Consider the following 26,205-nt stretch of genomic DNA (forward strand, 5'->3'; position numbering starts at 1 on the left):
GCTTTAGTTATAATGTAACAATAAGGAGTAGAGGGGGTTGGTGCTTTAGTTATAATGTAACAATAAGGAGTAGAGGGGGTTGGTACTTTAGTTATAATGTAACAATAAGGAGTAGAGGGGGTTGGTGCTTCAGTTATAATGTAACAATAAGGAGTAGAGGGGGTTGGTACTTTAGTTATAATGTAACAATAAGGAGTAGAGGGGGTTGGTGCTTCAGTTATAATGTAACAATAAGGAGTAGAGGGGGTTGGTACTTCAGTTATAATGTAACAATAAGGAGTAGAGGGGGTTGGTACTTTAGTTATAATGTAACAATAAGGAGTAGAGGGGGTTGGTGCTTCAGTTATAATGTAACAATAAGGAGTAGAGGGGGTTGGTACTTCAGTTATAATGTAACAATAAGGAGTAGAGGGGGTTGGTGCTTCAGTTATAATGTAACAATAAGGAGTAGAGGGGGTTGGTGCTTCAGTTATAATGTAACAATAAGGAGTAGAGGGGGTTGGTACTTTAGTTATAATGTAACAATAAGGAGTAGAGGGGGTTGGTGCTTCAGTTATAATGTAACAATAAGGAGTAGAGGGGGTTGGTACTTTAGTTATAATGTAACAATAAGGAGTAGAGGGGGTTGGTACTTTAGTTATAATGTAACAATAAGGAGTAGAGGGGGTTGGTACTTTAGTTATAATGTAACAATAAGGAGTAGAGGGGGTTGGTACTTCAGTTATAATGTAACAATAAGGAGTAGAGGGGGTTGGTGCTTCAGTTATAATGTAACAATAAGGAGTAGAGGGGGTTGGTACTTTAGTTATAATGTAACAATAAGGAGTAGAGGGGGTTGGTGCTTCAGTTATAATGTAACAATAAGGAGTAGAGGGGGTTGGTACTTTAGTTATAATGTAACAATAAGGAGTAGAGGGGGTTGGTACTTTAGTTATAATGTAACAATAAGGAGTAGAGGGGGTTGGTGCTTCAGTTATAATGTAACAATAAGGAGTAGAGGGGGTTGGTGCTTCAGTTATAATGTAACAATAAGGAGTAGAGGGGGTTGGTACTTTAGTTATAATGTAACAATAAGGAGTAGAGGGGGTTGGTGCTTTAGTTATAATGTAACAATAAGGAGTAGAGGGGGTTGGTGCTTCAGTTATAATGTAACAATAAGGAGTAGAGGGGGTTGGTACTTTAGTTATAATGTAACAATAAGGAGTAGAGGGGGTTGGTGCTTCAGTTATAATGTAACAATAAGGAGTAGAGGGGGTTGGTACTTTAGTTATAATGTAACAATAAGGAGTAGAGGGGGTTGGTACTTTAGTTATAATGTAACAATAAGGAGTAGAGGGGGTTGGTGCTTTAGTTATAATGTAACAATAAGGAGTAGAGGGGGTTGGTGCTTCAGTTATAATGTAACAATAAGGAGTAGAGGGGGTTGGTACTTCAGTTATAATGTAACAATAAGGAGTAGAGGGGGTTGGTACTTTAGTTATAATGTAACAATAAGGAGTAGAGGGGGTTGGTACTTTAGTTATAATGTAACAATAAGGAGTAGAGGGGGTTGGTGCTTTAGTTATGTAACAATAAGGAGTAGAGGGGGTTGGTACTTTAGTTATAATGTAACAATAAGGAGTAGAGGGGGTTGGTGCTTTAGTTATAATGTAACAATAAGGAGTAGAGGGGGTTGGTGCTTTAGTTATAATGTAACAATAAGGAGTAGAGGGGGTTGGTGCTTCAGTTATAATGTAACAATAAGGAGTAGAGGGGGTTGGTGCTTCAGTTATAATGTAACAATAAGGAGTAGAGGGGGTTGGTACTTTAGTTATAATGTAACAATAAGGAGTAGAGGGGGTTGGTGCTTTAGTTATAATGTAACAATAAGGAGTAGAGGGGGTTGGTACTTTAGTTATAATGTAACAATAAGGAGTAGAGGGGGTTGGTACTTTAGTTATAATGTAACAATAAGGAGTAGAGGGGGTTGGTGCTTTAGTTATAATGTAACAATAAGGAGTAGAGGGGGTTGGTGCTTCAGTTATAATGTAACAATAAGGAGTAGAGGGGGTTGGTGCTTCAGTTATAATGTAACAATAAGGAGTAGAGGGGGTTGGTGCTTCAGTTATAATGTAACAATAAGGAGTAGAGGGGGTTGGTGCTTCAGTTATAATGTAACAATAAGGAGTAGAGGGGGTTGGTACTTTAGTTATAATGTAACAATAAGGAGTAGAGGGGGTTGGTACTTCAGTTATAATGTAACAATAAGGAGTAGAGGGGGTTGGTGCTTTAGTTGCATTGTAACAAGGCAATACAGCTAGAAGTGCCTGGTTCTCATCCAGTAAGGAGTCAGGTTCATTGTGTCAATCATGTCTAAGTGTCTGGCCTTCACTGTCATTCAGCCAAACTGACCAGGTCGTATTAAGGCTCTGTGGTTGATACGACTGACCGGCTGATAAGACTGACTAGCTTGTATCTGTGCGTAGGTAGGTGGTTGGTCTATAGGTGGGTCTGTAGGTGGTGGGTCTGTAGGTGGTGGGTCTGTATGTGTGTCTGTGGTATACTTGTAAACCTCCCAAGAGTGTAAACCTCCCAAGAGTGTTAAATACCTCTCTCCCATCCTCTGGGTTAGGGTCCTTTTTAATGCCAGATAAAGGATTGAATGATGCACCATGCCATCTCACCCCAACTCACTGTTCTCTTCCCTGCCCATCACTCCTTCCAGACCAGCTCAGTCTCTGTCTGAAGGCCTTGCATTACACTAGTCTATTACTCAACAATATCATTTAAACTAGTCATTTGTCTGTTGTTGTTTTGTAAGTCAAAGTGGGTCATTCTGTCCCTCACTCCCGCTAGCCCAGCCCAGGAGCGAGGCCCTAGGGGTGGGGAAGTGGGGGAGCTGGGTGAGGCGGGTCAGATGGTGCTCTTGGAGAAGGACACGCGGAGGTGGTGGTTCTCTCCCAGGTCGTGGTTGTGGAGATCGATCAGGGCCTGGATAGCCTCCTCCACTGAACCCAACTGGATCAGAGCCATCTTACGGTCCTTCCTGAGACGGACAGACAGACAGACAGGATAAGATGGTGGATGGATGGATAGACAGACAGACAGACAGACAGGATAAGATAGGTAGATGGATGGAGAGACAGACAGACAGACAGACAGACAGACAGACAGACAGACAGACAGACAGACAGACAGACAGACAGACAGACAGGATAAGATAGGTGGATGGACGGAGAGACAGACAGACAGACAGACAGACAGACAGACAGACAGACAGACAGACAGACAGACAGACAGACAGACAGACAGACAGACAGACAGACAGACAGACAGACAGACAGACAGACAGACAGGATAAGATAGGTGGATGAATGGAGAGACAAGACAAGACAAGACAAGACAAGACAAGACAAGACAAGACAAGACAAGACAAGACAAGACAAGACAAGACAAGACAAGACAAGACAAGACAAGACAAGACAAGACAAGTGGAGGGTATCTCTCCAGGAACAGGGTTGGACAGCCCTGGACTAGATAGATGTAAACCTACAGGAGGGTATCTCTCCAGGATCAGGGTTGGTGAGCCCTGGACTAGATAGATGTAAACCTACAGGATGGTATCTCTCCAGGAACAGGGTTGGAGAGCCCTGGACTAGATAGATGTAAACCTACAGGAGGGTATCTCTCCAGGATCAGGGTTGGTGAGCCCTGGACTAGATAGATGTAAACCTACAGGATGGTATCTCTCCAGGAACAGGGTTGGAGAGCCCTGGACTAGATAGATGTAAACCTACAGGAGGGTATCTCTCCAGGAACAGGGTTGGACAGCCCTGGACTAGATAGATGTAAACCTACAGGAGGGTATCTCTCCAGGATCAGGGTTGGTGAGCCCTGGACTAGATAGATGTAAACCTACAGGATGGTATCTCTCCAGGAACAGGGTTGGAGAGCCCTGGACTAGATAGATGTAAACCTACAGGAGGGTATCTCTCCAGGATCAGGGTTGGTGAGCCCTGGACTAGATAGATGTAAACCTACAGGATGGTATCTCTCCAGGAACAGGGTTGGAGAGCCCTGGACTAGATAGACGTAAACTTACAAGACCTGCTCTAGGTTTATACTCATTAGAACATGTATGCGGTGTTTTGCAGAAGTATTGAGGAAGTAGTAGAAGTACTGTAGGTGTCTGAAAGAGAACTCACTGGAAGAACTTGAAGGCCTTGACTATGTATCCAGTTCCAGAGAAAAGGTCCTTTAGGATGTCATCTGTTATAGACGGGCTGTTGGAAGGAGACGGACGGGTTACAAAGGAAGGAATGTATAGTATTAACATCATGTGAAGTATCTCTACTGCAATAGACCACCTTGCCCCCCTGCAGCAACTTGCCCAGCCATCCTACAATCTAAGCATGATGCCCTCAATCCCACACAAATTTTCAATGAACCTACCAGGTACAACCCCAAATCCTTAAACACGGGCACCCTCATAGATATCATCCTAACCAACTTGCCCTCCAAATACACCTCTGCTGTTTTCAACCAAGATCTCGGCGATCACTGCCTCATTGCCTGCATCTGTAATGGGTCTGCGGTCAAATGACCACCCCTCATCACTGTCAAACGCTCCCCGAAACACTTTCTAATCGACCTGGCCCGGGTATCCTGGAAGGATATTGACCTCATCCCGTCAGTAGAGGATGCCTGGTTGCTCTTCAAAAGTGCTTTCCTCACCATCTTAAATAAGCATGCCCCATTCAAAAAAATGTAGAGCTAAGAACAGATAGATCCCTTGGTTCACGCCAGACTTGACTGCCCTCGACCAGCACAAAAACATCCTGTGGAGTTATGTATTAGTATTCGAAAAGCCCCCGCGATATGCAACTTTTCAGGGAAGTCAGGAACCAATATACTGAGTCAGTTTGAAAAAGCTAACCTTTGCTTTCCTAACAGAAATGTGCATCCTGTAGCATTAATTCCAAAAAGCTCTGGGACACTAAAGTTCATGGAGAATAAGAGCACCTCCTCCCAGCTGCCCACTGCACTGAGGCTAGGAAACACTGTCACCACCGATAAATCTACGATAATCGATAGTTTCAATAAGCATTTCTCTACGGCTGGCCATGCTTTCCACCTGGCTACCCCTACCCCGGTCAACATCTCAACACCCCCTGCAGCAACTTTCCCAAGCCCCCCCGCTACTCCTTCACCCAAATCCAGACAGCCGATGTCCTGAAAGAGCTGGAAAATCTGGACCCGTACAAATCAGCCGGGCTAGACAATCTGGACCCTCTCTTTCTAAAATTATCCGCCGCAATTGTTGCAACCCCTATTTACCAGCCTGTTCAACCTCTCTTTCGTATCGTCTGAGATCCCTAAAGATTGGAAAGCTGCCGCGGTCATCCCCCTCTTCAAAGGGGGAGACACTCTAGACCCAAACTGTTATAAACCTATATCCATCCTGCCCTGCCTTTCTAAAGTCTTCGAAAGCCAAGTCAACAAACAGATCACCGACCATTTCGAATCCCACCATACCTTCTCCACTATGCAATCTGGTTTCCGAGCTGGTCATGGGTGCACCTCAGCCACGCTCAAGGTCCAAAATGATATCATAACCGGCATCGATAAGAGACAATACTGTGCAGCCGTCTTCATCGACCTGGCCAAGGCTTTTGACTCTGTCAATCACTGCATTCTTATCAGCAGACTCAACAGCCTTGGCATCTCAAATGACTGCCTAGCCTGGTTCACCAACTACTTCTCAGATAGAGTTCAATGTGTAAAATCGGAGGGCCTGTTGTCCGGACCTCTGGCAGTCTCTATGGGGGTGCCACAGGGTTCAATTCTCGGGCCGACTCTTTTCTCTGTATACATCAATGATGTCGCTCTTGCTGCTGGTGATTCTTTGATCCACCTCTATGCAGACGACACCATTCAGTATACATCTGGCCCTTCTTTGGACACTGTGCTAACAAACCTCCAAACGAGCTTCAACCCCATGAAACACTTCTTCCGTGGCCTCCAACTGCTTTTAAATGCTAGTAAAACTAAATGCATGCTCTTCAACCGATTGCTGCCCGCACCCACCCGCCCGTCTAGCATCACTACTCTGGACGGTTCTGACTTAGTGTGGACAACTATAAATACCTAGGTGTCTGGTTAGACTGTAAACTCTCCTTCCAGACTCATATTAAGCATCTCCAATCCAAAATTAAATCTAGAATCGGCTTCCTATATCGCAACAAAGCCTCCTTCACTCACGCTGCCAAACATACCCTCGTAAAACTGACTATCCTACTGATCCTTGACTTCGGCAATGTCATTTATAAAATAGCCTCCAACACTCTACTCAGCAAACTAGATGTAGTCTATTACAGTGCCATCTGTTTTGTCAACAAAGCCCCATATTCTACCCACCACTGCGACCAGTATGCTCTCGTTGGCTGGCCCTCACTACATATTCGCCAAACCCACTGGCTCCAGGTCAGGAGAGAGGAGGGAGGTATAGTTGGAGAGGGGGAGGAGGGGGGTATAGTTGGAGAGGGGGAGGAGGGAGGTATAGTTGGAGAGGGGGAGGAGGGAGGTATAGTTGGAGAGGGGGAGGAGGGAGGTATAGTTGGAGAGGGGGAGGAGGGAGGTATAGATGGAGAGGGGAGGAGGGAGGTATAGATGGAGAGGGGGAGGAGGGAGGTATAGATGGAGAGGGGGAGGAGGGGGGTATAGTTGGAGAGGGGGAGGAGGGGGGTATAGTTGGAGAGGGGGAGGAGGGAGGTATAGATGGAGAGGGGGAGGAGGGAGGTATAGTTGGAGAGGGGGAGGAGGGAGGTATAGATGGAGAGGGGGAGGAGGGGGGTATAGTTGGAGAGGGGGAGGAGGGAGGTATAGTTGGAGAGGGGGAGGAGGGAGGTATAGTTGGAGAGGGGGAGGAGGGAGGTATAGTTGGAGAGGGGGAGGAGGGAGGTATAGATGGAGAGGGGGAGGAGGGAGGTATAGTTGGAGAGGGGGAGGAGGGAGGTATAGTTGGAGAGGGGGAGGAGGGAGGTATAGTTGGAGAGGGGGAGGAGGGAGGTATAGTTGGAGAGGGGGAGGAGGGAGGTATAGTTGGAGAGGGGGAGGAGGGAGGTATAGTTGGAGAGGGGGAGGAGGGAGGTATAGTTGGAGAGGGGGAGGAGGGAGGTATAGTTGGAGAGGGGGAGGAGGGAGGTATAGTTGGAGAGGGGGAGGAGGGAGGTATAGTTGGAGAGGGGGAGGAGGGAGGTATAGTTGGAGAGGGGGAGGAGGGAGGTATAGTTGGAGAGGGGGAGGAGGGAGGTATAGTTGGAGAGGGGGAGGAGGGAGGTATAGTTGGAGAGGGGGAGGAGGGAGGTATAGTTGGAGAGGGGGAGGAGGGAGGTATAGTTGGAGAGGGGGAGGAGGGAGGTATAGTTGGAGAGGGGGAGGAGGGAGGTATAGTTGGAGAGGGGGAGGAGGGAGGTATAGTTGGAGAGGGGGAGGAGGGAGGTATAGTTGGAGAGGGGGAGGAGGGAGGTATAGATGGAGAGGGGGAGGAGGGAGGTATAGTTGGAGAGGGGGAGGAGGGAGGTATAGATGGAGAGGGGGAGGAGGGAGGTATAGTTGGAGAGGGGGAGGAGGGATGTATAGATGGAGAGGGGGAGGAGGGAGGTATAGTTGGAGAGGGGGAGGAGGGAGGTATAGATGGAGAGGGGGAGGAGGGAGGTATAGTTGGAGAGGGGGAGGAGGGAGGTATAGTTGGAGAGGGGGAGGAGGGAGGTATAGATGGAGAGGGGGAGGAGGGAGGTATAGTTGGAGAGGGGGAGGAGGGAGGTATAGTTGGAGAGGGGGAGGAGGGAGGTATAGTTGGAGAGGGGGAGGAGGGAGGTATAGTTGGAGAGGGGGAGGAGGGAGGTATAGTTGGAGAGGGGGAGGAGGGAGGTATAGTTGGAGAGGGGGAGGAGGGAGGTATAGTTGGAGAGGGGGAGGAGGGAGGTATAGTTGGAGAGGGGGAGGAGGGAGGTATAGTTGGAGAGGGGGAGGAGGGAGGTATAGTTGGAGAGGGGGAGGAGGGAGGTATAGTTGGAGAGGGGGAGGAGGGAGGTATAGTTGGAGAGGGGGAGGAGGGAGGTATAGTTGGAGAGGGGGAGGAGGGAGGTATAGTTGGAGAGGGGGAGGAGGGAGGTATAGTTGGAGAGGGGGAGGAGGGAGGTATAGTTGGAGAGGGGGAGGAGGGAGGTATAGTTGGAGAGGGGGAGGAGGGAGGTATAGATGGAGAGGGGGAGGAGGGAGGTATAGTTGGAGAGGGGGAGGAGGGAGGTATAGATGGAGAGGGGGAGGGGGGAGGTATAGTTGGAGAGGGGGAGGGGGGAGGTATAGTTGGAGAGGGGGAGGAGGGAGGTATAGTTGGAGAGGGGGAGGAGGGAGGTATAGTTGGAGAGGGGGAGGAGGGAAGTATAGTTGGAGAGGGGGAGGGAGGTATAGATGGAGAGGGGGAGGAGGGAGGTATAGTTGGAGAGGGGGAGGAGGGAGGTATAGTTGGAGAGGGGGAGGAGGGAGGTATAGTGAATCTCACGGGATGTTGGATAGATGGAGGGTGGCAGAGGGAGGGAAGATGTTCTGAAAGTTCTTGGATCCAGGCTTCTTGAAGCGGTGTAGCGGGGAGCCGCTGAAGTCTTTAGTGAGGCCCTGGTCTTCCTGTCCCTCCCTGGGCAGCTGGACCGTCTGGTGCTTAGAGATGGTCACTCTGATCACCTTACCGTGGAGCCGCTGGCCGTTCAGGTGGGACATCGCTGGGGGAGACGAGACAGTCAGACACAGTACCGCCTGACACAGCTAGCTATGTATGTCTGCTGGCGACTTGCGGTAGATGACAGGACCAAGGTGAGGAGAACGGGCCAGGTCAGAAAACTGTACAGACTGTTGTTTTACAACTGGTTTCCTGGACAGATTAAGCCTCGACTAAAGAGCCATTTCAATGGAGATTCTCTTTTTTAGTCCAGGACTAGGCTAAATGTGTGTCTGGTAAACCAGCCCTTAGTGATTTACCAAAAGAAAACGGTGTCTAATTCGTTATTCTGAACATTTTATAGAGATATAATAAATTATCATAATATGTTATGATATCCTATTTTCACAGGTGTTTGTGTGTTTATCAGTTCTGTTCTCTCAGTATAACAGTGGGATCTGATCTGTTCTCTCAGTATAACAGCGGAATCTGATCTGTTCTCTCAGTATAACAGTGGGATCTGATCTGTTCTCTCAGTATAACAGTGTGATCTGTTCTGTTATCTCAGTATAACAGTGGGATCTGATCTGTTCTCTCAGTATAACAGTGGGATCTGATCTGTTCTCTCAGTATAACAGTGGGATCTGATCTGTTCTCTCAGTGTAACAGTGTGATCTGATCTGTTCTCTCAGTGTAACAGTGTGATCTGATCTGTTCTCTCAGTGTAACAGTGTGATCTGATCTGTTCTCTCAGTGTAACAGTGGGATCTGATCTGTTCTCTCAGTATAACAGTGGGATCTGATCTGTTCTCTCAGTATAACAGTGGGATCTGTTCTGTTCTCTCAGTATAACAGTGTGATCTGATCTGTTCTCTCAGTGTAACAGTGGGATCTGATCTGTTCTCTCAGTGTAACAGTGGGATCTGATCTGTTCTCTCAGTATAACAGTGGGATCTGATCTGTTCTCTCAGTATAACAGTGGGATCTGTTCTGTTCTCTCAGTATAACAGTGGGATCTGTTCTGTTCTCTCAGTGTAACAGTGTGATCTGATCTGTTCTCTCAGTGTAACAGTGTGATCTGATCTGTTCTCTCAGTGTAACAGTGGGATCTGATCTGTTCTCTCAGTATAACAGTGGGATCTGATCTGTTCTCTCAGTATAACAGTGGGATCTGTTCTGTTCTCTCAGTATAACAGTGTAATGTCAATGGGATCTGTTCTGTTATCTCAGTATAACAGTGGGATCTGTTCTGTTCTCTCAGTATAACAGTGTAATGTCAATGGGATCTGTTCTGTTATCTCAGTGTAACAGTGTGATCTGTTCTGTTCTCTCAGTATAACAGTGTAATCTCAATGGGATCTGTTCTGTTCTCTCAGTATAACAGTGTAATCTCAATGGGATCTGTTCTGTTATCTCAGTATAACAGTGTAATGTCAATGGGATCTGTTCTGTTCTCTCAGTATAACAATGTAATGTCAATGGGATCTGTTCTGTTATCTCAGTATAACAGTGGGATCTGATCTGTTCTCTCAGTGTAACAGTGTGATCTGTTCTGTTCTCTCAGTATAACAGTGTAATGTCAATGGGATCTGTTCTGTTATCTCAGTATAACAGTGGGATCTGATCTGTTCTCTCAGTATAACAGTGGGATCTGTTCTGTTATCTCACCAAGCTGTGCCTGAGTAGCATCGGCCATCTGGATTAAGGCATTCTCTTTCTTGTTGAACAGAATCTTGACCCGATGCACATCACCATACACCCCTAGAGAGAGAGAGAGAGAGAGAGAGAGAGAGAGAGAGAGAGAGAGAGAGAGAGAGAGAGAGGAGGGAAGGTTGCAGAGAGGGGGGCAGAGAGAGAGAGGGAGGGGGGGGGAGATAGAAGGGGGGCAGAGAGATAGGGGGTGGAAGAGATAGATAGGGGGAAGGAGAGAGAGAGGGGGAGGAGGGGGGAAGGAGAGAGAGATAGAAGGGGGGCAGAGAGAGTGGGGGAGGAAGAGAGAGATAGGAGGGCAGAGAGAGAGGGGGAGGAGGGGGGAGGGAGGGAGAGATAGAAGGGGGGCAGAGAGATAGGGGGAGGAAGAGATAGATAGGGGGAAGGAGAGAGAGAGGGGGAGGAGGGGGGAAGGAGAGAGTGGGGGAGGAAGAGAGAGATAGGAGGGCAGAGAGAGGGGGGGGGAGGGGGGAGGGAGATATAGAAGGGGGGGCAGAGAGAGGTAGGGCAGGGAGGGAGAGATAGAAGGGGGGCAGAGAGAGAAAATGGGGGAGAGAGCAAGAGGGGGAGGGAGATATAGAAGGGGGGGGCAGAGAGAGAGGGGAGGAGGGGGGAGAGAGATCGAAGGAGGGAGGGCAGAGAGGTGTGTGCACATACAGTACATTACTCCTCTGCATTGTTTAGTCCCGTGTGTTAGAGGGAGATAGAGGTGTGTGTGTGTGTGTGTGTGTGTGTGTGTGTGTGTGTGTGTGTGTGTGTGTGTGTGTGTGTGTGTGTGTGTGTGTGTGTGTGTGTGTGTGTGTGTATATGCGTTGACTGACAGAACAGAGAGGATTCCAGATGAGTGGTTGGACAGGAAGTATCCTTATCAGCCAATCACAGATTACCGTGGTTACTGTTAGTCACGGTAACCACGGTAGCCACACACGCAGGCTATGCAGTGCCTAACAACCAAAGCCATTACTACATGTGTCCCATTTCAAATGCTTGTCTTTATGAAATGTAATAAATATATTTCAGCCAATGATAAACCCACACCCCCTTACCAAACAGGATGAACAGTTCATGTGGTGATATGCTCTGCAGGGAAGAAGAAGAATGAGGAAGTCAGTCAGCTGGTGAAGACCGTTCTGGTGTGGTGTGATATACATTGTTCTCTAATTAAATTGGCTCAGTAGCCAACCAAGCCTGTTCCCTTGCCTTGTCTCATATTGATGGCATCATCAGATCCAGCCAGCCAGCCAGCCAGCCAGCCAGCCAGCCAGCCAGCCAGCCACCCAGCCAGCCAGCCAGGCAGCCAGCCACCCAGCCAGGCAGCCAGCCAGCCACCCAGCCAGCCAGCCAGCCACCCAGCCAGCCAGCCAGCCAGCCACCCAGCCAGCCAGCCAGCCAGCCACCCAGCCAGCAAGCCAGGCAGCCAGCCACCCAGCCAGGCAGGCAGCAGTAGCTCAGCCCTAATGCTGCTTATCTGAAGAATCCAATAAGACCCAGCAGAATTCTATTCAACACGTTAAGTCCCTAATGGTCCCCTATTCCCTATGTAGTGCACTACTTTAGACCCAAAACCCATTGTGCCTTGGTCAAAACTAGTACACTATATAGGGAATAGGGCGCCATTAGGGACAAAGAGGATAGAGGGGATATTGACAAGGTCACAGGGGGTCACTCACTTCGGGGTTGAGGTTGGAGACAAGGAGAACAGAGTGAACGGCGGTGGGCGCCATGCCGTGCAGGGTCATCCGTCCCGAGACCAGGGGTCCCATTCCTGCCATCGTGTGCATGGACAGACCTGGGGGCACGCACGAGAGCAGGTCAAAGGGCGGGCCTACTAGAGAAGGGGGAGGACTCAGGGTCAGTAGGAGGAGGGAGGGCCCAGGGTAAGTAGGAGGAGGGTTGGGAGGAGGGAGGGCCCAGGGTCAGTAGGAGGAGGGAGGAGGGGGAGGGCCCAGGGTCAGTAGGAGGAGGGAGGAGGGGGAGGGCCCAGGGTCAGTAGGAGGAGGGAGGGCCCAGGGTCAGTAGGAAGACTTGAAGACTTGAGACAATTCAAACATGGATTGTGTATGTGTGCCATTCAGAGGATGAATGGGAAAGACAAAATATTAACGTGTCTTTGAATGCAGTATGGTAATAGGTGCCAGGTGCACCGGTTTTTGTCAAGAACTGCAACGTTGGGCCTCCCGAGTGGCGCAGTGGTCTAAGGCTCTGCATCGCAGTGTTAGCTGTGCCACTAGAGATCCTGGTTAGAGCCCAGGCTCTGTCTCAGTGGTCTAAGGCTCTGCATCGCAGTGCTAGCAGTGCCACTAGAGATTCTGGTTAGAGCCCAGGCTCTGTCTCAGTGGTCTAAGGCTCTGCATCACAGTGCTAGCTGTGCCACTAGAGATCCTGGTTAGAGCCCAGGCTCTGTCTCAGTGGTCTAAGGCTCTGCATCACAGTGCTAGCTGTGCCACTAGAGATCCTGGGTTTGAGCCCAGGCTCTGTCTCAGTGGTCTAAGGCTCTGCATCGCAGTGCTAGCAGTGCCACTAGAGATCCTGGGTTTGAGCCCAGGCTCTGACGCAGCCGGCTCCCCCACCTATATAGGGGGTATGGTGCAGGAGGAGGGTGTACCTACCTATATAGGGGGTGTGGGGCAGGAGGAGGGTGTACCTACCTATATAGGGGGTGTGGGGCAGGAGGAGGGTGGTACCTACCTATATAGGGGGTGTGGGGCAGGAGGAGGGTGGTACCTACCTATATAGGGGGTGTGGGGCAGGAGGAGGGTGGTACCTACCTATATAGGGGGTATGGGGCTGGAGGTGGGTGTACCTACCTATATAGGGGGTGTGGGGCAGGAGGAGGGTGGTACCTACCTATATAGGGGGTATGGGGCTGGAGGAGGGTGTACCTACCTATATAGAGGGTATGGTGCAGGAGGAGGGTGGTACCTACCTATATAGGGGATATGGGGCAGGAGGAGGGTGTACCTACCTATATAGGGGGTATGGGGCAGGAGGAGGGTGGTACCTACCTATATAGGGGGTATGGGGCTGGAGGAGGGTGGTACCTACCTATATAGGGGGTATGGGGCAGGAGGAGGGTGGTACCTACCTATATAGGGGGTATGGTGCAGGAGGAGGGTGTACCTACCTATATAGGGGGTGTGGGGCAGGAGGAGGGTGGTACCTACCTATATAGGGGGTGTGGGGCTGGAGGAGGGTGGTACCTACCTACCTATATAGGGGGTGTGGGGCTGGAGGAGGGTGGTACCTACCTATATAGGGGGTATGGGGCTGGAGGAGGGTGTACCTACCTATATAGGGGGTGTGGGGCAGGAGGAGGGTGGTACCTACCTATATAGGGGGTGTGGGGCAGGAGGAGGGTGGTACCTACCTATATAGGGGGTATGGGGCAGGAGGAGGGTGGTACCTGCCTATATAGGGGGTGTGGGGCAGGAGGAGGGTGGTACCTACCTATATAGGGGGTATGGGGCTGGAGGAGGGTGGTACCTACCTATATAGGGGGTATGGGGCTGGAGGAGGGTGTACCTACCTATATAGGGGGTATGGGGCAGGAGGAGGGTGGTACCTACCTATATAGGGGGTATGGGGCAGGAGGAAGGTGTACCTACCTATATAGGGGGTGTGGGGCTGGAGGAGGGTGGTACCTACCTACCTATATAGGGGGTATGGGGCAGGAGGAGGGTGGTACCTACCTATATAGGGGGTATGGGGCAGGAGGAGGGTGGTACCTACCTATATAGGGGGTATGGGGCAGGAGGAGGGTGGTACCTACCTATATAGGGGGTATGGGGCAGGAGGAGGGTGGTACCTACCTATATAGGGGGTATGGGGCTGGAGGAGGGTGTACCTACCTATATAGGGGGTGTGGGGCAGGAGGAGGGTGGTACCTACCTATATAGGGGGTGTGGGGCAGGAGGAGGGTGGAACCTACCTATATAGGGGGTGTGGGGCAGGAGGAGGGTGGTACCTACCTATATAGGGGGTGTGGGGCAGGAGGAGGGTGGTACCTACCTATATAGGGGGTATGGGGCAGGAGGAGGGTGGTACCTACCTATATAGGGGGTATGGGGCAGGAGGAGGGTGGTACCTACCTATATAGGGGGTATGGGGCAGGAGGAGGGTGGTACCTACCTATATAGGGGGTATGGGGCTGGAGGAGGGTGTACCTACCTATATAGGGGGTGTGGGGCAGGAGGAGGGTGGTACCTACCTATATAGGGGGTGTGGGGCAGGAGGAGGGTGGTACCTACCTATATAGGGGGTATGGGGCTGGAGGAGGGTGTACCTACCTATATAGGGGGTATGGGGCAGGAGGAGGGTGTACCTACCTATATAGGGGGTATGGGGCAGGAGGAGGGTGGTACCTACCTATATAGGGGGTATGGGGCTGGAGGAGGGTGTACCTACCTATATAGGGGGTATGGTGCAGGAGGAGGGTGTACCTACCTATATAGGGGGTATGGGGAAGGAGGAGGGTGTACCTACCTATATAGGGGGTATGGGGCAGGAGGAGGGTGGTACCTACCTATATAGGGGGTATGGGGCAGGAGGAGGGTGGTACCTACCTATATAGGGGGTATGGGGCAGGAGGAGGGTGGTACCTACCTATATAAGGGGTATGGGGCTGGAGGAGGGTGTACCTACCTATATAGGGGGTGTGGGGCAGGAGGAGGGTGGTACCTACCTATATAGGGGGTGTGGGGCAGGAGGAGGGTGGAACCTACCTATATAGGGGGTGTGGGGCAGGAGGAGGGTGGTACCTACCTATATAGGGGGTGTGGGGCAGGAGGAGGGTGGTACCTACCTATATAGGGGGTATGGGGCTGGAGGAGGGTGTACCTACCTATATAGGGGGTATGGGGCAGGAGGAGGGTGTACCTACCTATATAGGGGGTATGGGGCAGGAGGAGGGTGGTACCTACCTATATAGGGGGTATGGGGCTGGAGGAGGGTGTACCTACCTATATAGGGGGTATGGTGCAGGAGGAGGGTGTACCTACCTATATAGGGGGTATGGGGAAGGAGGAGGGTGTACCTACCTATATAGGGGGTATGGGGCAGGAGGAGGGTGGTACCTACCTATATAGGGGGTATGGTGCAGGAGGAGGGTGTACCTACCTATATAGGGAGTATGGGGCAGGAGGCGGGTGGTACCTACCTATATAGGGGTTTTGGGGATTGAGGAGGGTGTACCTACCTATATAGGGGGTATGGGGCTGGAGGAGGGTGGTACCTACCTATATAGGGGGTGTGGGGCAGGAGGAGGGTGGTACCTACCTATATAGGGGGTGTGGGGCAGGAGGAGGGTGGTACCTACCTATATAGGGGGTATGGGGCTGGAGGAGGGTGTACCTACCTATATAGGGGGCGTGGGGCAGGAGGAGGGTGGTACCTACCTATATAGGGGGTATGGGGCTGGAGGAGGGTGTACCTACCTATATAGGGGGTATGGGGCAGGAGGAGGGTGGTACCTACCTATATAGGGGGTATGGGGCTGGAGGAGGGTGTACCTACCTATATAGGGGGTGTGGGGCAGGAGTAGGGTGGTAGCTACCTATATAGGGGGTATGGGGCTGGAGGAGGGTGGTACCTACCTATATAGAGGGTATGGGGCAGGAGGAGGGTGTACCTACCTATATAGGGGGTATGGGGCTGGAGGAGGGTGGTACCTACCTATATAGGGGGTATGGGGCAGGAGGAGGGTGGTACCTACCTATATAGGGGGTATGGGGCAGGAGGAGGGTGGTACCTACCTATATAGGGGGTGTGGGGCAGGAGGAGGGTGGTACCTACCTATATAGGGGGTATGGGGCTGGAGGAGGGTGGTACCTACCTATATAGGGGGTATGGGGCTGGAGGAGGGTGTACCTACCTATATAGGGGGTATGGGGCAGGAGGAGGGTGGTACCTACCTATATAGGGGGTGTGGGGCAGGAGGAGGGTGGTACCTACCTATATAGGGGGTATGGGGCTGGAGGAGGGTGGTACATACCTATATAGAGGGTATGGGGCAGGAGGAGGGTGTACCTACCTATATAGGGGGTGTGGGGCTGGAGGAGGGTGTACCTACCTATATAGGGGGTATGGGGCAGGAGGAGGGTGGTACCTACCTATATAGGGGGGGTGGTGCAGGAGGAGGGTGGTACCTACCTATATAGGGGGTATGGGGCTGGAGGAGGGTGGTACCTACCTATATAGGGGGTATGGGGCTGGAGAAGGGTGTACCTACCTATATAGGGGGTATGGGGCAGGAGGAGGGTGGTACCTACCTATATAGGGGGTGTGGGGCAGGAGGAGGCTGGTACCTACCTATATAGGGGGTATGGGGCTGGAGGAGGGTGTACCTACCTATATAGGGGGTGTGGGGCAGGAGGAGGGTGGTACCTAACTATATAGGGGGTGTGGGGCAGGAGGAGGGTGGTACCTAACTATATAGGGGGTGTGGGGCAGGAGGAGGGTGGTACCTACCTATATAGGGGGTATGGGGCGGGAGGAGGGTGTACCTACCTATATAGGGGGTGTGGGGCAGGAGGAGGGTGGTACCTACCTATATAGGGGGTATGGGGCAGGAGGAGGGTGGTAGTGGGGTGTACCTACCTATATAGGGGGTATGGGGCTGGAGGAGGGTGGTACCTACCTATATAGGGGGTGTGGGGCAGGAGGAGGGTGGTACCTACCTATATAGGGGGTATGGGGCTGGAGGAGGGTGGTACCTACCTATATAGGGGGTGTGGGGCAGGAGGAGGGTGGTACCTACCTATATAGGGGGTGTGGGGCAGGAGGAGGGTGGTACCTACCTATATAGGGGGTGTGGGGCAGGAGGAGGGTGGTACCTACCTATATAGGGGGTGTGGGGCAGGAGGAGGGTGGTACCTACCTATATAGGGGGTGTGGGGCTGGAGGAGGGTGGTACCTACCTATATAGGGGGTATGGGGCAGGAGGAGGGTGTACCTACCTATATAGGGGGTATGGGGCAGGAGGAGGGTGGTAGTGGGGTGTACCTACCTATATAGGGGGTATGGGGCAGGAGGAGGGTGTACCTACCTATATAGGGGGTATGGGGCAGGAGGAGGGTGGTAGTGGGGTGTACCTACCTATATAGGGGGTATGGGGCTGGAGGAGGGTGTACCTACCTATATAGGGGGTGTGGGGCAGGAGGAGGGTGTACCTACCTATATAGGGGGTATGGGGCAGGAGGAGGGTGATAGTGGGGTGTACCTACCTGCTTGGGAGAATCCGATAGTGGGGCAAAAACCTGCTGCCCCAGCGTAAGGCGAAGAGATGATACCTGGAGCACCTGGAAACACAAATCAATCAATTAATCAAGTGTGTATTTAAAGCCCTTTTAACCCACCCTAAACCCCAAAGAGCAAGCAAATCAGAAGTGAGAGCAAACTCCTTAGACCACACAAAGACATATATAGGGGAGAGTGGGGTAAAAACTCCTTAGACCACACAAAGACATATAGGGGAGAGTGGGGTAAAAACTCCTTAGACCACACAAAGACATATATAGGGGAGAGTGGGGTAAAAACTCCTTAGACCACACAAAGACATATATAGGGGAGAGTGGGGTAAAAACTCCTTAGACCACACAAAGACATATATAGGGGAGAGTGGGGTAAAAACTCCTTAGACCACACAAAGACATATATAGGGGAGAGTGGGGTAAAAACTCCTTAGACCACACAAAGACATATATAGGGGAGAGTGGGGTAAAAACTCCTTAGACCACACAAAGACATATATAGGGGAGAGTGGGGTAAGTTAAGCTATTTTTTATATTCCGCATCTCTCTGTCAAGGGAAATATAGTTTTATTTCTAACAAAGGTATCTACATATATTTCAGGATGTTATCATCAATCAAAATTCATGTAAACATTACAGTTTTGAAAACATAGCTTGTCCCAAAAAGCGGTCTCTTGGCTCAACTTATGGGGTAAGTTGACCCGCGTTAATCAGCGTACACATTTCTGTACTGAATTAATTATTACCACTACCTTTTTAAAACACAAAGTTATTATTTTTCTTTTTTTAAAGCATTGTTTAACACAGGCTTAACGCCTAACAAACACTGTAGGCAAACATTTTGACTATATTAGCCCACACAGCTACGAGGATGCACGTTCATGCTCAAGTCCTCAACTGGCAGCTTCGTTAAATAGTACCCACAAAACACCAGAGTTCCTCTGTCCAGTGTCTGTGTTCTTTTGCCCCTCTTAATATTTTATTTTTATTGGCCAGTCTGTGATAAGGCTTTTTCTTTGCAACTCTGCCTAGAAGGCCAGCATCCCGGAGTCGCCTCTTCACTGTTGACATTGAGGCTGGTGTTTTGTGGGTACTATTTAATGAAGCTGCCAGTTGAGGACTTGTGAGGCGTCTGTTTCTCAAACTAGACACTCTAATGTACTTGTCCTCTTGCTCAGTTGTGCACCGGGGCCTCCCACTCCTTTTTCTATTCTGGTTAGTGCCAGTTTGCGCTGTTCTGTGAAGGGAGTAGTACACAGCGTTGTACGAGATCTTCAGTTTCTTGGCAATTTCTCGCATGGAATAGCCTTCATTTCTCAGAACAAGAATAGACTGACGAGTTTCAGGAGAAAGGTCTTTGTTTCTGGCCATTTTGAGCCTGGAATCGAACCCACAAAAGCTGATGCTCCAGATACTCAACTAGTCTAAAGAAGGACAGTTTTATTGCTTCTTTAATCAGCACAACCGTTTTCAGCTGTGCTAACAATTGCAAAAGGGTTTTCTAATGATCAATTAGCCTTTTAAAATGATAAACTTGGATTAGCTAAGACAACGTGCCATTGGAACACAGGAATGATGGTTGCTGATAATGGGCCTCTGTACGCCTATGTAGATATTCCATTAAAAAATCTGCCGTTTCCAGCTACAATGGTCGTTTACAACATTACCAATGTCTACACTGTCGTGGATCCCTCTGGAACTTCCATTACGCACACCTGGCCTCTATTCCCAGTGCTTAGTAATTGTATAAGTGTGTCCTTGGTTTATCATTGTCCTATCGATTATTGTTACAATGTCTGTTGGTGGGTGTGAGTACCTGTGCTGTGTGTAATTTGGGTATAATAAACAACCCTATTACACATTCCTGCGCCTGTCTCCCGACCCTTTATACCTATAGAATAACTATCTTCAAAGTAATGACTCGGGACGTCGGGTTTGATATGAAAGCTTCTTTTAGTAATAATTCTTGATCACGTTACATTTAACAACTTTAGATTCTACAGAGCAATGCCAGCAAGCTGCTAGCGCAAAGGAGCCAAATAATCACCTGTTAATTGCACTTAACTAGCGCGTTCACTCTCTACTTCCTGTCGCAAGGCATTCTGGAACTTGCAGTCAAAAGCGTAATTCAATACTAACCAATACAATTACATACGTAAATAACTGTAAAGAAATATCTTTAGATACAGCTCAATGAATTAACTTAAACATTAACTCTGTAACACATTAAAGTTACAACATCACCAGCGTGACATACACTGTATTTCTGATCAATTTGATGTTATTTTAATGGACAAATGTTTGGTTTTCTTTCAAAAACAAGTACATTTCTAAGTGACCCCAAACTTTTGAAAGGTAGTGTATATATACATTTGCAAAATATACTTTGGTTTAGATACAAGCATTATGAAACCTCTAATTATAAATAATTTGACTTGGTGAAAATTATTTTTTGAGTCTAACTTGCTTACCAGTTTTTCCATCTGGTTTCTCCTTCACAAACTCTATGAAATTATGACCTCTTCCTAAAAATTTTGTGAAATTATTAATTTTGTGTAAAAGTTTCCTAGAAACAAGGGTGGATCAACTTACCCCACTCTCCCCTACTGTATAAAACTAACCATTCACAACATTCTGAATATTCAAAACTGAGATTCCAAATTCGAGCCCCGTACAATCTGTGGAATTCCATTAGACACATTTCTCTTTTTGCCTCTCAAAACAACAAAAAGTAATCCCAAACGGAAGAAACCTAGAGAGGAACCAGGCTAAGTAATCCAAAGTAATCCCAAACGGAAGAAACCTAGAGAGGAACCAGGCTAAGTAATCCCAAAGTAATCCCAAACGGAAGAAACCTAGAGAGGAACCAGGCTAAGTAATCCAAAGTAATCCCAAACGGAAGAAACCTAGAGAGGAACCAGGCTAAGTAATCCAAAGTAATCCCAAACGGAAGAAACCTAGAGAGGAACCAGGCTAAGTAATCCCAAAGTAATCCCAAACGGAAGAAACCTAGAGAGGAACCAGGCTAAGTAATCCAAAGTAATCCCAAACGGAAGAAACCTAGAGAGGAACCAGGCTAAGTAATCCAAAGTAATCCCAAACGGAAGAAACCTAGAGAGGAACCAGGCTAAGTAATCCCAAAGTAATCCCAAACGGAAGAAACCTAGAGAGGAACCAGGCTAAGTAATCCCAAAGTAATCCCAAACGGAAGAAACCTAGAGAGGAACCAGGCTAAGTAATCCCAAAGTAATCCCAAACGGAACACTGCATTTCAATTTCCTCATAGAGGGACTTGTTGGATTGGCAGTACAGGAAATTAACATGTTGGAAGGTTTACAGTTCATTAAAAAGAAGAATGTTCACAGGCTCAGTCCCTACAAGCATTTCACTCTCACAGACAGGAGAGTTGCATCCCAAAGGGCTCGTTATTCCCTACATAGTGCACTACTTTTGACCAGGACCCATATAGTAAGGAGCAAGGATTGCCTGCAGAGTTCTGTTTTACTATCCAGGTCTGTTCCAAAACAATTTGAACTCCTACTTTTAAAAATCCACCTCTCTAAAAACAAGTCTCTCACTGTTGCCGCCTGCTATAGACCACCCTCTGCCCCCAGCTGTGCTCTGGACACCATATGTGAACTGATTGCCCCCCATCTATCTTCAGAGCTTGTGCTGCTAGGCGACCTAAATTGGAACATGCTTAACACCCCAGCCATCCTACAATCTAAGCTTGATGCCCTCAATCTCACACAAATTATCAATTAACCTACCAGGTATCACCCCAATTCCGTAAACACGGGTACCCTCATAGACATCATCCTAACCAACTTGCCCTCCAAATACACCTCTGCTGTTTTCAACCAAGATCTCAGCGATCACTGCCTCATTGCCTGTATCCGTAATGGGTCAGCGATCAAACGACCTCCACTCATCACTGTCAAACGCTCCCTGAAACACTTCAGCGAGCAGGCCTTTCTAATCGACCTGGCCGAGGTATCCTGGAAGGATATTGATCTCATCCCGTCAGTAGAGGATGCCTGGATATTTTTTAAAAATGCCTTCCTCACCATCTTGAATAAGCATGCCCCATTCAAGAAATTTAGAACCAGGAACAGATATAGCCCTTGGTTCTCTCCTGACCTGACTGCCCTTAACCAACAGAAAAACATCCTATGGCGTTCTGCATTAGCATCGAACAGCCCCCGTGATATGCAACTTTTCAGGGAAGCTAGAAACCAGTATACACAGGCAGTTAGAAAAGCCAAGGCTAGCTTTTTCAAGCAGAAATTTGCTTCCTGCAACACAAACTCAAAAAAGTTCTGGGACACTGTAAAGTCCATGGAGAATAAGAACACCTCCTCCCAGCTTCCAACTGCACTGAAGATAGGAAATACTGTCACCACCGACAAATCCATTATAATTGAGAATTTCAATAAGCATTTTTCTACGGCTGGCCATGCTTTCCACCTGGCTACCCCTACCCCGGTCAACAGCACTGCCCTCCCCTCTGCTACTCGCCCAAGCCTTCCCCATTTCTCTTTCTCCCAAATACAGTCAGCTGATGTTCTGAAAGAGCTGCAAAATCTGGACCCTTACAAATCAGCCGGGCTAGATAATCTGGACCCTTTCTTTCTAAAACTATCTGCTGAAATTGTTGCCACCCCTATTACCAGCCTTTTCAACCTCTCTTTCGTGTCGTCTGAGATTCCCAAAGATTGGAAAGCAGCTGCGGTTATCCCCCTCTTCAAAGGGGGAGACACTCTAGACCCAAACTGCTACAGACCTATATCTATCCTACCCTGCCTTTCTAAGGTCTTCGAAAGCCAAGTCAACAAACAGATTACCGACCATCTCGAATCCCACCATACCTTCTCCGCTATGCAATCTGGTTTCAGAGCTGGTCATGGGTGCACCTCAGCCACGCTCAAGGTCATAAACGATATCTTAACCGCTATCGATAGGAAACAGTACTGTGCAGCCATATTCATTGACCTGGCCAAGGCTTTTGACTCTGTCAATCACCACATCCTCATCGGCAGACTCGACAGCCTTGGTTTCTTTAATGATTGCCTTGCCTGGTTCACCAACTACTTCTCTGATCGAGTTCAGTGTGTCAAATCGGAGGGTCTGTTGTCCGGACCTCTGGCAGTCTCTATGGGGGTGCCACAGGGTTCAATTCTTGGACCGACTCTCTTCTCTGTATACATCAATGATGTCGCTCTTGCTGCTGGTGAGTCTCTGATCCACCTCTACGCAGACGACACTATTCTGTATACTTCTGGCCCTTCTCTTGACACTGTGTTAACAACCCTCCAGGCGAGCTTCAATGCCATACAACTCTCCTTCCGTGGCCTCCAATTGCTCTTAAATACAAGTAAAACTAAATGCATGCTCTTCAACCGATCGCTGCCTGCACCTGCCCGCCTGTCCAGCATCACTACTCTGGACGGCTCTGACTTAGAATATGTGGACAACTACAAATACCTAGGTGTCTGGTTAGACTGTAAACTCTCCTTCCAGACTCACATCAAGCATCTCCAATCCAAAGTTAAATCTAGAATCGGCTTCCTATTCCGCAACAAAGCATCCTTCACTCATGCTGCCAAACATACCCTTGTAAAACTGACCATCCTACCAATCCTCGACTTCGGTGATGTCATTTACAAAATAGCCTCCAAAACCCTACTCAATAAATTGGATGCAGTCTATCACAGTGCCATCCGTTTTGTCACCAAAGCCCCATATACTACCCACCACTGCGACCTGTACGCTCTCGTTGGCTGGCCCTCGCTTCACACTCGTCGCCAAACCCACTGGCTCCAGGTCATCTACAAGACCCTGCTAGGTAAAGTCCCCCCTTATCTCAGCTCGCTGGTCACCATAGCAACGCCCACCCGTAGCACGCGCTCCAGCAGGTATATCTCTCTGGTCACCCCCAAAACCAATTCTTCCTTTGGCCGCCTCTCCTTCCAGTTCTCTGCTGCCAATGACTGGAACGAACTACAAAAATCTCTGAAACTGGAAACACTTATCTCCCTCACTAGCTTTAAGCACCAGCTGTCAGAGCAGCTCATAGATTATTGCACCTGTACATAGCCCATCTATAATTTAGCCCAAACAACTACCTCTTTACCTACTGTATTTATTTATTTTGCTCCTTTGCACCCCATTATTTCTATCTCTACTTTGCACCTTCTTCCACTGCAAACCAACCATTCCAGTGTTATTTTTTTTACTTGCTATATTGTATTTACTTCGCCACCATGGCCTTTTTATATAAAGGTGAAATAAAAAAAAAAAAAAAAAAAAATAGTAAACGATATAGGGAATTTTGCCATTTGGGACGCAGACACTACAGAACCAACCAGTTTCCTCCTCAGGACAGCAGAGAGATGGGTGTCTCAACAACAACACGATGAAGGTTGGTTCAACCAGTTGACTGTGGTTTAGTAATGGGACATCATGGTTTAGTAATGGGACATCATGGTTTAGTAATGGGACATCATGGTTTAGTAATGGGACATCATGGTTTAGTAATGGGACATCATGGTTTAGTAATGGGACATCATGGTTTAGTAATGGGACATCATGGTTTAGTAATGGGACATCATGGTTTAGTAATGGGACATCATGGTTTAGTAATGGGACATCATGGTTTAATAATGGGACATCATGGTTTAGTAATGGGACATCATGGTTTAATAATGGGACATCATGGTTTAGTAATGGGACATCATGGTTTAATAATGGGACATCATGGTTTAGTAATGGGACATCAAGGTTTAGTAATGGGACATCAAGGTTTAGTAATGGGACATCATGGTTTAATAATGGGACATCACGGTTTAATAATGGGACATCACGGTTTAGTAATGGGACATCAAGGTTTAATAATGGGACATCACGGTTTAGTAATGGGACATCAAGGTTTAATAATGGGACATCACGGTTTAGTAATGGGACATCATGGTTTAATAATGGGACATCAAGGTTTAATAATGGGACATCAAGGTTTAGTAATGGGACATCATGGTTTAGTAATGGGACATCATGGTTTAATAATGGGACATCATGGTTTAATAATGGGACGTCACGGTTTAATAATGGGACATCAAGGTTTAATAATGGGACATCACGGTTTAATAATGGGACATCAAGGTTTAATAATGGGACATCAAGGTTTAGTAATGGGACATCAAGGTTTAGTAATGGGACATCATGGTTTAGTAATGGGACATCAAGGTTTAGTAATGGGACATCAAGGTTTAATAATGGGACATCAAGGTTTAATAATGGGACATCAAGGTTTAGTAATGGGACATCAAGGTTTAGTAATGGGACATCATGGTTTAATAATGGGACATCAAGGTTTAGTAATGGGACATCAAGGTTTAATAATGGGACATCAAGGTTTAGTAATGGGACATCATGGTTTAATAATGGGACATCAAGGTTTAATAATGGGACATCACGGTTTAATAATGGGACATCAAGGTTTAATAATGGGACATCAAGGTTTAATAATGGGACATCACGGTTTAATAATGGGACATCATGGTTTAATAATGGGACATCATGGTTTAATAATGGGACATCATGGTTTAATAATGGGACGTAATTTTTAATTTTCCCTTAATACCATCACTAACTTTCTGAATTCTTTCTCCAAATTTCATGTGTTTGATTTTCTAACCAAAACCTTATAAGGGACCTAATGGGAAATTCCCTGAACGTCCTCAGGACGTCCCCTGGTAGCTGGGTATGGGTCTATCAAGGTTAATAGGGAACCATTTGGGACTCAGCCCAAAGTTTAGGCGTTGCTGCATAGCGTTCCTTTCGCCTGAGTGAAGCATGAATCATCCTTAGCGGCTGGAGGCAACGGTCTCCCTCCACAGCACTCTGACTGTCTGTTATGCTTATCACAACTGGGACATGGATGGGTAGACCACTGTAGGACAGAAAATATATTTTTGTCCGTATTTGTAATCGTTGAATGGTCTGTCTAGAACTAGACACGCTCACTAGAGAGCATGAGACAAAAAAATATCATATTATAAGCCCGGTCCCAAGGTCCAGGAAAACTAAGGTATGGTTTGGTTTGGTAATAATGAAAATAGCGTCTTTAAAACCCTCGAGTCAATTCCCGTGGCCCAGTGGAAATCTAATTAGCATCAAAAATCCCCATCAAAATTTGTCTGTTTAAGCAAGATATTTCAGATTTTTTCATCCGCCAGTGGTGGCTTTCCGTGTCTGCGTATCTGCTTTCCATATCTGCGGTGGAAGGTGGCCGAGCTACAGCAGTGTAGATGCAATGAGACATCCCAAAAATTGGATCTGTAGCATCCGAAACGTTTGGCCTCCATGGAAAGATGAGACTCTAACGAACAGGTACATGTCAGTGGTTTTGCTCTTCGACCCCCACAAGCATAACGGGGCGGTACCGCCGATCTGCCAACTGAAGTCGTAACTGCCAATTTGCCAACTTGTCTGTAGTGTCTGAACAGTTTGGGCTACACACTAATATGAAAGGTGAGACTGTTTTGCTCTAGA

At 48.2% G+C, this 26,205-nt stretch overlaps 1 protein-coding gene across 1 annotated transcript in view; it reads right to left on the reverse strand.

Moving 5' to 3' along the window:
- Nucleotides 1-2,225: 2,225 nt before the first annotated feature.
- Nucleotides 2,226-26,205, reverse strand: part of LOC120026144 (polypyrimidine tract-binding protein 3-like) — a 28,575-nt gene continuing 4,595 nt past the window's right edge. Inside the window, exons 3-9 of the mRNA XM_038970965.1 lie at nt 17,629-17,703; nt 12,079-12,197; nt 11,455-11,488; nt 10,367-10,459; nt 8,546-8,762; nt 4,185-4,262; nt 2,226-3,025 (exon numbers count right to left, since the gene is read on the reverse strand). Coding sequence (XP_038826893.1) covers nt 2,893-3,025; nt 4,185-4,262; nt 8,546-8,762; nt 10,367-10,459; nt 11,455-11,488; nt 12,079-12,197; nt 17,629-17,703 — 749 coding nt within the window. The 3' untranslated portion in view covers nt 2,226-2,892. The remainder of the gene's footprint in view (nt 3,026-4,184; nt 4,263-8,545; nt 8,763-10,366; nt 10,460-11,454; nt 11,489-12,078; nt 12,198-17,628; nt 17,704-26,205) is intronic.

This window comes from Salvelinus namaycush, chromosome 31 (assembly GCF_016432855.1).
Source record: "Salvelinus namaycush isolate Seneca chromosome 31, SaNama_1.0, whole genome shotgun sequence".
Lineage (NCBI taxonomy): Eukaryota > Metazoa > Chordata > Actinopteri > Salmoniformes > Salmonidae > Salvelinus > Salvelinus namaycush.